This window comes from Pinus tabuliformis, chromosome 9 (genome assembly GCF_031772625.1).
Source record: "Pinus tabuliformis cultivar Carrire ecotype Pingquan chromosome 9, CPIR1, whole genome shotgun sequence".
Taxonomy (NCBI): domain Eukaryota; kingdom Viridiplantae; phylum Streptophyta; class Pinopsida; order Pinales; family Pinaceae; genus Pinus; species Pinus tabuliformis.
The window spans coordinates 1,636,496,434-1,636,508,001 of NC_142307.1; the positions used below are offsets into that span (position 1 = coordinate 1,636,496,434).

At 32.7% G+C, this 11,568-nt stretch overlaps 1 protein-coding gene across 1 annotated transcript; it reads right to left on the minus strand.

Annotated features, from left to right (window-relative positions):
• Nucleotides 1–4,512: 4,512 nt before the first annotated feature.
• Nucleotides 4,513–5,639, minus strand: LOC149155115 (dirigent protein 1-like). Its single transcript, XM_089439936.1, has one exon. It carries the CDS (start codon nt 5,583–5,585, stop codon nt 5,016–5,018), a length of 570 nt encoding a protein of 189 aa, XP_089296062.1. The 5' UTR covers nt 5,586–5,639; the 3' UTR covers nt 4,513–5,015.
• Nucleotides 5,640–11,568: the final 5,929 nt, after the last annotated feature.

Genomic DNA, 11,568 nt, shown 5'->3' on the forward strand with positions numbered 1-11,568 from the left:
CTAAAATCGCATCCTGCAATAATCCTTTGAGTTCTCATTCTAACCCCACAAGTCTGATTAAGATTGGATTCTCCAAGGAAAAGTTATGCCAAATCGCGCACGATGACCTGATTATAGACTAGTTCAGTAGAGAGAACTTTTACGAAGTTCCGCATGGCACTGTTTCAACCTTAGTATCTGAAACTAATATATAGAAAACTACAGGCCTTCCTCTTTCTGAAACTTCTTACGAAATTTCAATCTGATATTCAAAACAAAAGTTATGACTATTTTTCCCATGTTACCTATTTGGAATGTAATTCAGGAGCCTGCAAAAACCCTAACTTCCTCAGATCCTATCACCGAAAATGTAGTGAGACAAGCTCTGAATTTTGGACTTGAAGTTCAAAACGAATTCATCTCAAATGGGCTTTTCTTTTAGCTTTTGAAACTTCGCAGAAAAAACTTTAGAGTGAAAATTCCACGTTGACCTGTTTGGAGTAGAGAAACCCTAGAAATCAAAGCTCTGATACCAAATGTTATGAAACCAGCTCACAAGAAGATAGCAAATATAGATCAACGCTTTAGAATTCAACGTCTTCGAGGGGGCAACCTCCTTTACATTACACAAATGAACAATTCTCAGATGATACAAATGACTAAGCCTCCCTTCTATATATAGGAGTCTAAGGGGTCACAATATAATCAAGCTGACATAACAGTAATAACATAAGGGCACAACAATAACAATAGTGGGTTTCTATGGGGACAATAGGGGCACAATAATAACAATAAGAGCTACAATGAAAATAGTAATGGGGGAATCACTAGTTTTATAGGGACCTAACATTGAAGATATGTTTGTTAATTTACGTATTTTAGAACTTGCCTCACTTTGCCAACTTTTTTCCTGAACTTCTTTGAAAACACAAAATTGATGGGTTTGGTATTATTTTTCAAAAAACAAACTACTCCAAACTTTCTTTTTTTTTATAAGTAGTGGTAGTACCTTCCTTTTCTATTTATAATAACCAGTTGAAACACATATAGCGATCTGGTGGCCTCAACTTGCCCAAAAGGGAAACCAAGTTTGTTGGCCACCTGAGTTTGCTATAAGCCATCTAGTAACAAAATTTAATCAGTCTTTCCATCCAAGCTATATGCACTATGCACTTAAAAACACTTAACATACTAGAAACTAACATATAAACATCTGAAAAAAGAGTTGTCTGCAAAAAATCAGAATAAACATTGAAGGATTATTCCTTCCGGTCATCAGTGACCAAATTTGTGTTAACAGGAGCTGCCATGGAGTCCTTGGGTGCTTAAGTCATATGAATCAACTTCTGTTGGATCACATCCAGCTTGTTGTCCTGCATTATCATGATGAATTACAAATTTTTTAGTTCTTTTTTAAGATTCAGCATTCCTTGGGCAATCGCTACCACTTCTACCACCATGGAAAATTTTAGGGGCTAATGTTCGCACTGTGGGCTAATTTTCCATGATTTTTCCACTAAAAAGATTCGCCAATTTCCAATTTTATAAAAGATGATTCGCCCAAATTTTAGAATATAAAATTATTTTACCTTGAAAATCGCCAACATTATATAGAGACTATATATAAAATCATTACAAATTTGAATAATTTTCCAAATATATCAATAAACATCTTATAGTTTGCATATTAGGGATTAGTGAGATTCGCCAATGTTTTTAAACTTCAAGAAAATTTTCCATCCTTAAAATTTTCCTTGTCTACCACCTTCTCAAGAGCCTTTGCTAAAAGCCATTTTAACACCCAGTACACATGAAGGGCTTGCCTATAAGGCATCATATGACCTCTGGTGTTGCCTGGATCATGGATGATCTCTTCCCATTCCTCTATCTCAGGATCTGACTACTCTTCCATAACATTCTCTTCCATTTCTTGGATTAATTGATGGATATCCTCATCCGTCCCCTCTCGGTAAGCTCTAGCTGCTTCCTGGACTGTAGTCCTCATAGATCTCTGCCCACGCTGTTGACTTGCAGGCGTTGAGGATGGTTGTTCAACTCTATTCTGCTGGTTCGATCGCCCTCTGCCTCCATGCCCCCTGCCTCTACCCAGGTGAGCCATATTCCCCTTTATTGTTGCCTGTTTGCAATTTTCGTCAATAGAAGTTAGATTTCTATGAGTTACAAACTTTCCATCATCCTTCATTTCCTTATCCCTAATCCCTCCTACCCTTCTCCAAATGTCTCCATTGTTTTGAGGTTTCCATTGATTTTCTTCTCCTGGATACAGGAAGGTAAGTAAACCCTCTGTAATACTAACCATCACCTGGGCCAGGTTCAAATTTTTCTCAGCTTTACTCTCTATCCCCCTACTACCATTCACCGAAGTATGTGCACTCTGGTCCTTGTTATTTCTCCCCAGGCATTCCTCTGGTTCACTCATCCTCCACCCATCTTTTGTAACACCCTGCTTAACCCCCTCTTCCGCTTTGTTGTGGATGGGAGAGTAAAAAACTACCCCGCTCATCCTCCCTTCCTCCCCGGTGGTTGCCGAAAGACCCCTCTCTTCCATCATACCATGCAATTCAAAGAGAAATTCAGAAGGAGGGCGAAAGGAAACATACTCGAGTTCACGCTTTCCCGTTGAAGCTCCCACCACCTGCGCTACACTGTGCTCCTCTTCCTTGCGACACATACTAAGTTTCCTTCTCCGCTTTGCCACCCTCAAGTAATTCAATCCACCTGGCCCACTTCCCAACCCATTACCGCCGTTGTTTCTATCTTTCTCTCTCCCCCCACTCCTTCCACTCCATTGCCTCAAGACTCATGCTAACATGCAAGACGCCACAGTGGCCTTTTGGACGGCGTTGCGGGCAGTAGGTGGCCGTCCTAACCAGCCGCTCCCACGCGCTATCTTTCTACCCTTACCTTCCTTCTTTCTCACCCCGATTGTGGAAACTACTCCAAACTTCTTTTATTTAACATGTTTTATCATATTTAAAGCAATCTAAAACACTTTTTAAAAAGTACAAACAAAATAATTCGAATTTTTTATAATCCTATTCTATTATTAACTGTTTTATAAAATTAATTGTACGTAAATATCATAAAAGCTCTATAATGAAAAGTTAAGTTTTTTATTTGATCAACTAAAACTAAATAAATGAAATGATATTTAATTACATTAAAAAATAAAATGTTCATAATTTGATTTATATATATATATATATATATAACTTCAATTTATTGTTTTCATAATTTTTTTTATGTATTACTTATTTTTTATATTAGATCTTAGATTTTTGTGATCCATAATATACTAAATATGTATTTCTTATTAATCACATCTTAATGTGGTTCATCCTCAGTTGTTTCGAAATGTTGAACAAATAATACTGATATGATTAATTCGAAAGACAAAAGACATGTTTACTACATTTAAATTATATTTTTCATATTATTATTTTGAAAAAAAATTATATGAATTTTATTTGAGAATTATTATTTAGTAAAATAAATAATTGTAAATATTTATTATATAAATATTATTTAATAAATACAAAATTATTTTTACTTAATAAAAAAATATTTTGTTATTTCTTATTTAATTTTTTATATTATAAAATTATAATTTTTATTTAAAATTTTTAAATTTATATATTATTTTGCTAAATAAAGGTGATAACTAGAATTATTATTGTACGGAAATATAGAGGGAGATTTTCTAGCTATAGAGAAAATGAAATTGAGATATTATTAAGAGATGATCAATGTGTTATGAAAAATAAAAAAATATATTTGAAGAAAATAAATAACAATTTTTTTATGAGTTTTGTAATAATTTTTTGTGTTGGTTGATTTTTAAAATATTATGGGATGAAAGACTTTATCACCTTTGTGATATTAAAAATGTTATAAAAGAGAAGCACTTTAAATAGTCTATCTTATTCTCACATTCAATCAAATTTTCAAAATATTTATGACATTAACAACTTCTTAAACTTTTAAACAAAATGACATTCATCTTAAAATAATTTTCTTCATATTTAACCAAAAAAATAAAAATTCCCTTAAAATTTATCACAAAAAATATAATATTAAAAAGTTCAAAGTATTAAAAAGTTCAAAGTCTCGCTTCTTAGAATTTAATGAACAATATATATTTAAAAAAATGTTAAAAATTCTCTTAAAATTTAGCATAAAAATATAATATTAAAAAGTTCAAAGTCTCTCCGGTTAAAATTTAGCGAACCATTTATATTTTTGGAAACTTTAATCTATGAACATTCTATTAAGGAGTTGGTTTTCCATTTTCTTATATTTATATTAAAAAAATTTTTTTGTTCCTTTCCTTTTATTATTTGTATTAAAAAGTATTTTTGATTCCTTAATTTTATTATTTTAATAGATCAAAGTAAAAAGGTTAAAAAACCTACAAATTATATATATACACACGCCTTCTCTGGCATGAAATCTTAGTGAACTATAAATTTTATTAAATTTTCTAAAAAAAAGTGAATAATTTTGTAGAAAGAATTCTAAAATCTTCTCCCCGTCGATAATATTTATAACTTTATATTTTAAACCAAATAGCACACCAAAACGAACAACTCCAAATCCATAATTTATGGGAGTACAAACGGAAACTGATTACTGCGAGGTAGTACAGACAAACGCAAACTCAGTACTGCGGGGCCGTTGGCTGACTTTTAATGTTTTTTCAACTGAAGAACTCGCCCTTAGAGCAGATCTCAGACTTATAGACAAACGGAAACTGAGTACTGCCCGGCCTTTGCGTGACTTCTTATTTTTTTCAACCGAAGAAATTGCCAGAAAAGCAAATCTCGGACTTTCTATTTTTTTAAGGAAAAGTAAATCTCAGAAGCACATAAGCTTCATGAGAGTAGACCTCTAGACTTATAGACTTATAGAATCAGAACTAGACTTGCAGACACCGAATCTCCACAATAGTTGTTAAACCACAACCTTGAAACTGGAGACCATACCTGACTTATTCAATTCATAGACCTGAAAGTTAACTAGTAACGGATGGTGGTGTTGAATTTGACTACAGCATTTGGGCCAGAAAGGACTTCCGTGGTAAGAATTGCATAACCACGAGCAAATCTGAACTTGCCGGTTCCTCCAACGACGGCCAACTCGCGATGCGGGGCAAAGAACCTGTCCGTTCCGTGGAACTCCAGGGTGCTGCCTCTGTACTCCATATCCTCGAAGATTACGGTGAAAAGCATAAGAAAATCAAGGCCAGTAACAAGGTTTGTGTTCAGATACGTTCCTTGAATTCGACCCACAATATTGTCGGGATCGGCGGTTCCGGTGACTTGTACTCCTTTTGTGGCAGCGTCCCAGTTAACTACTATGGTTCCAAATTTGCCCGGGTCTGAAGAGGTGCCGTTCAATCCTGCAACGGTAAAGGCCGTCACATTGTTTCCGCTTACATTATCGTGCATGTAAAACACTAAATTCGTCTCACTTTCACCCGCAGCAGCGTGCAGGAGGACAATGACGAGGGTGGCCGTGGCCATAGCGCGAAACAAAACCCTACAACCCATGGAACACGAATGAAAGCTGTTACAAGTACTGATCATTTGGCACGTCGTGGATTTGCGTTATAAAATTTTGCAGGGCTTCTGATAAAATAGTGGCCACTGACTAGAAACGACAAAGGACACATTGTTTGGGGATTATCTAGAAGGCTTCGCGGCTCAACGTGGACATCCTTGTCAAATATGTACTCATTAGTATATGTACTCATGCATGATATCGTCCAGTCATGCGGCTTAAGGTACAATATCGAGATTTAGTTCACACTAGGACGTAGTCTGATATCGTCCAGTCAAACTGTGGCTTAAGGTACAATATCGAGATTTAGTTCACACTAGGACGTAGTCCGAGAGGGTACAAATGAAGATTTTTATTCACAAAGTGCTGGAGCAAACTTTTATGATCAATGAAAGAATGCTTTCTGAAGCAAACTTTTATGATCAAGGAAGGAATTAGGTTATAACAAAAAGTTATAATTGTTTCCTATTTATGTTTGTTAGAGTTATTATTAAAGCTTGTATTCTTTTATGTTTTTGTGAATAGTAAACTCATATAGGTATTTTTATTCCCTAGTTAATATGATGAAGATTTTTATTCACAAAGTGCTGGAGCAAACTTTTATGATCAATGAAAGAATGCTTTCTGAAGCAAACTTTTATGATCAAGGAAGGAATTAGGTTATAACAAAAAGTTATAATTGTTTCCTATTTATGTTTGTTAGAGTTATTATTAAAGCTTGTATTCTTTTATGTTTTTGTGAATAGTAAACTCATATAGGTATTTTTATTCCCTAGTTAATATGGTTTAATTTTTATAGTTTTTATGATAGGTTAGCTAGATTTTGCGAAGTGTTTTTATAATAGGTTAGTTAGCTTTTGTGAAGTGTCATGACTAAGGCAAATATTATATTGGTGTATGAGATTATATACTCTACTTTCTTTGGTTTTGAATCTATGACCTCTCAAGAAGAAACACATGCTCTTAACCATTAGGCCCACTCCACCTGTATAAATTTTTGATATACTATGAATCCCAAAATACTTTTTTAAATATTATTTTTATAAATAAAAATTTTAAGTATAGTAAAATTACAAATATTATATTAAAATCAATTTTGTATACATTTATAATATCATGAAGCCACCTAGTTGAGGGTGCTATGAGTAGAATGATGCATCTACTATTTATATAGATTTGTCACCTCTAAGTTTGTACAAAACCACGAGTTAGTAAAGTAATGTTGGTAGCCTTGGGAGTTGCAACACTGTTGTTGCAACATTGAGGCTCATCACATGTACCATACATGTCAAAACAAGTAAGGAAATCATACATGCAACTCGATACCTGCATGTAATCTTGTTGTAGCTTCTTGATTCAACCCTTGCTTGATCTTTTCTTCCCTTTTCTTTCTTGTCCTTCCTTCCTCCAATGGTAGAGTGCTCCAATAATTATTCGAGTTTGCAAGAGTATGATAGAGTAGAGAGAATAGAGAGAGAGATCCAAAAATGAACTAACAAAAGGTTGTAAACTGATGCTCAGTAGCCTTTTTATTAAAGAGGCCTCTATTTCTTCATTTTCCATTATTTTTCCTTCAGTTTCCTCCTTACATGAAAGCCTGTGACCTTTCACCTTCCTTTTCTCCTATTTTCCATAATTTTCATAAATAAAATGCCAATTAATACCTCTTTGCCTTTTCAAAGACTTTTTCATTTCCTTTTCCAAATTCCTTAGCCATAATAAAGCAAATGAACACCTGCACTAGGATGTTTTGTCCAACATCCATCTGGGAATAAGTGTCCCATGACCTTGGTTGTTATTTTTCTTTTATTAACTTTATTACATGGACTTTTTTCTTGGGGTTGTTATGAAAAGGTCTTCTCCTACTTTATGAATGATCCAAATTCGTGAGCAAGTCAAGGGAGGAAAAATGTAAACGGATTATAGTAGAGTAGTTTAAACCTAAAGGTATATTTCCACTATTGTATTGTTATTTTACATGGAATGTCAATTTTATTCCTCTCTCTACATCGTTTACTATTATGAGATTATAGTATATTGTTATGATTAGATCGTTTTTAAACCTAACTTTCCTTTCTAAATAGGAAAATCCATTTTATCTATTCATTTGTTCGTGTGTGTAGGTGTTTTTGGATGAAGGAGCTAGAATGAGTTCTCTAAGGAGCTAGAATGAGTTCTCTAAGTGTGAGTGGGATCTACAACTGCTAGAGTGGGTCTCCAACCTTCATCAATATGCGAGTATTATAAGGTATGTCATCACACTTGTGATTTCCATCCAATTAATGAAAGAGATTAAAATAAATCAAAGGAATATTGGTTTTCGTTTTCATCCACTTTTTGGCAGCTCCTGAGGTGGGATATGCAGAAAAATAACCCCTTCGTCTTGTGAAAAAATTAGGAAAACACCAATGCATTGTTTAAGAGAGTGTTGCTTCCAAATGTAAGTGTGAGTTGTGAATTATGCCAACTTATGTGTCATTATTATCTAGTTTTGATTGGTTTTTGTCATTATCTATTGTGCCTATCTCATTACTGTAACAATGAGATCCTATTGTGTGTTCATAAATGTATCAGATCTAATAAATATCTCCTCGAATACTTTACGATTATTTTTAGTATTATTGAGTGTCTTCTAATTGATTCTCATGGATCATTATGAAAATATCTATAAGCTCCCTCTAAAGCTCCTTGAAATGCATGGGACACTATGTCAAAAGTTCTTTAAAACTAGTTTTTTAAAGTTCCCATTGAACTGAAAAGTTTATTCTACTCTTTTATATGGGTTCAAAGATTTTACAATCTCAATTTTCAAACAACAAACTTGAATATAGGTGTGCTATAAGTATGAACTGATTGTAATTATTAATATAGAAATATTTTAATTTTGGATTTGATAAATGTCCATTTTCTTTTAATTTTAAAAATTCAAATACATTATGAATTGGAATTTTTAGAATGTTTGATGATTTATTATAATTTTTATTTTTATTTATTATTTTTAATTTTATTTTATCAGGTTGAGAGGTACTCTATAGCCCAATATGGAAGAGATGTTTTAATTTCATGTAAACATTCTGACTCGGTCAAATTACCAACATTTTTTCAGACTCTGCGTTTTGAGAACCCATGGTTTTCCTATGGTATTCTTCTCTAATATTGACTATTTATTTTATATATAAGCTTATAAGATTATTAAAATTAAAATTAAAAAAGAGTAACAAACTAATTCTTATATATATTGTTACTTTAGTCGAAGTAAAATTGAGGTCATATAGTCAATTTACCATTCGCAGCTTTTGGCCTCCATGTTTTGACAACTCATGGTTTTTCCAATGATATTATTATGTAATATCACCTATTTGAATGCAAGAAGGCTTATTTGTGATTTTCCTTTGGGCCATGAATATATATTGTTACTGTAGTCCAAGTAAAACTGATGTAAGAGAGTCAATTTATCGGTGGCATTTTTTGGCATCTACGTTTTAACAACTCATGGTTTTTCCAATAGTATTATTATGTAATATAACCTATTTAAAGGCAACAAGGCTTATCTGTAATTTTCCTTTGGGCCATGAATGATCACCCAAATAAAATGGTTTCAGTGACAACTAGAATATCCGTTGGAGAAATTTTGAGGTCTAAAATGGGCCTCAAAACAAAAATCTACAACCAATATCAACTTTATAAGAAACAATAAGATTCAAGATGATGATGTCAACATGGGGGACGATTCACCATTTTGGAGTAAAAAAGTAAAAATTTTAAAAATTAATAAATAAGAAAAACTACTTTTTCAACTCGTATTTTCAACTTATCTTCCTATGTTTTTACTCAAATTTCGAGCATGAGCACTCATTGGATGAAAAAATTTATTGATTATCCAAGGAGTTCCAATGTTACATACTTTCAGTGGACCCTGCTAGAAGAAAAATGAGAAATACATAAAAAAAAAAAATGTGATTGCAATCATGTTTTTCATGTATTTCTCATTCTTCATGTAGTAGAGTCCATCGAAAGTATGCAACATGGGTACTCATTGGATGAGGAATTATATTTTACATCAAATGAGTGCTCATGCTCGAAATTTGAGTAAAACCATAAGTTGAAAATACATGTTGAAAACTTATTTTTTTCTTTTTTCCCTCTAAAATTTGATGATGTAATCTAATATTATTTTATTATTTCCATTATTTTATAATATTCCTTACAAGGCCCATTTTAGACATCAAAAATTTTATATATATATATATATATATATATATATATATATATATATATATATATATATATATATATATATATATATATATCGGTGTTAGTATCTCCTGATAGAATTAGGATGTATACTTTGACAATTATGCAACTTTCTTCTCCCAGAGCTTTTTGTGAGAAGCTATCAATGTTAGCCCAATTTCTCATGTACAAGCTATGTTATGCCATTATCCAAATGGTGATTTATAGTTTTGTGGATAAATTTGTTATGTATTTATTTGTGCCTATAATCTATAGGTCTTCATGCTAATTAATCTTACACATGATAGCATGTTCTCTCACCACGGGAAGAAAATATATATGAATACGCTATAAATGTGTATATGCAGAATGTAATCTCTCTTCATATTTTAATGAACATAATTACATGTCCATTTGAACTATTAATCAATGACACAACAAGAGGAATCACATATCTCTGGGTGAAAATGTTTCCTCAAGTTTTACACTCAAAAAAGGGGTTTACACCTTGAGAGATTTCATCCCTCTCAATGCTTGATAGATCCTGAGTTGTGATCAATCTAAGCTAGTTATTATATAAATAAATTTATGTTAAATAAAAAAAATTGGTTGGATTGACTCACATGGATTTGAACCTTGAACCTGATGGTTTACATAGTACTTCATAACACAACAATGACTAGTTATTCTACCACGTATTCCTTATAATAATTTATTATTATAATAATAATGATAATCATATATTTTGTCAATTTAATTTATTAGTCTTATAAAATGAGATGTATTAATTTAATATAAACAAAATAAAAGTGGAGATGTATTGTGGGGTTTATGATAGGCCACGAAGAAAATAGAGGTCAGGTTAGTTACCACATGATAGGTCATGTGTTAGATCATATACCATGTAACAACGATGATGCAAAGGTTGAAGGGGGGGAATCTCAAGAGTCTTATGAACATGAGAGGCTTTGTGTTCATATCAAGGAAAATTTTATTCAAGAAATCTTTATGGTGTTGTTAATCTCCTCATTAGATGACACATCGAACTTTTCCTTTCCTTCTTGGTCGGTTTATGGCTTTTTATGTCTTTGGTCTCCCTCTTGGATTATAAGATTAGAAGTCACCTACTCACATATCCTCAGCCTGCAACAAGTTTATGAGAACATTGTTTTACGTAATCTTGTACAATCATAGAAAAGTCCATCAAGAATATGTTTGTGCAATGATCGAACCATGTTGACAGTCAATGCATGATTTCATTGATAGTCTTTCCCTTTTGGTTGTGATTTTTCTTTTGTTTTGGTGAGCTTTCTGGACTTTCACTTTTATGTGCCTTCACTTCCGTGAGTGTCTCTTTCATGCTTTCGATTGTCGCCTTCACTTTCATTCATCGTAATTAGTGTCCTTTTCATTTATGTTGGATCTTGCATATGTTGTTTCTACCATCATTCACATATCTCAAGTGTCATTCACACTTTTCTCTTTATATAGTAAATGTCATCTTTTAGCATGAGACGTGTCCCTTATCACGTAAAGTGGAGTTTTCGCTTGTTTAAAAGGGTAAATTTGGTGTAAATGAGTCCCTATAGTCATGTAGTCATGCTTTACACTCATTTCTCTAGTTTTATCCAATGTCACATAAGTGTCATCATTGTCATTGCAAAGTGTACCTTTAGTGTAGCACTTGGGGAAAGTTGTCACAATGCTATCGCATTGAGGGAAGTATGTTGTTCGTGTATTCTGAGTAATCAATTTTATGTCTTAAATGTGTGATCA

Excerpts from the sequence above, each read along its gene's own strand:
- LOC149155115 (XM_089439936.1), bottom strand. The coding sequence starts at position 5,585 with ATGATCAGTACTTGTAACAGCTTTCATTCGTGTTCCATGGGTTGTAGG.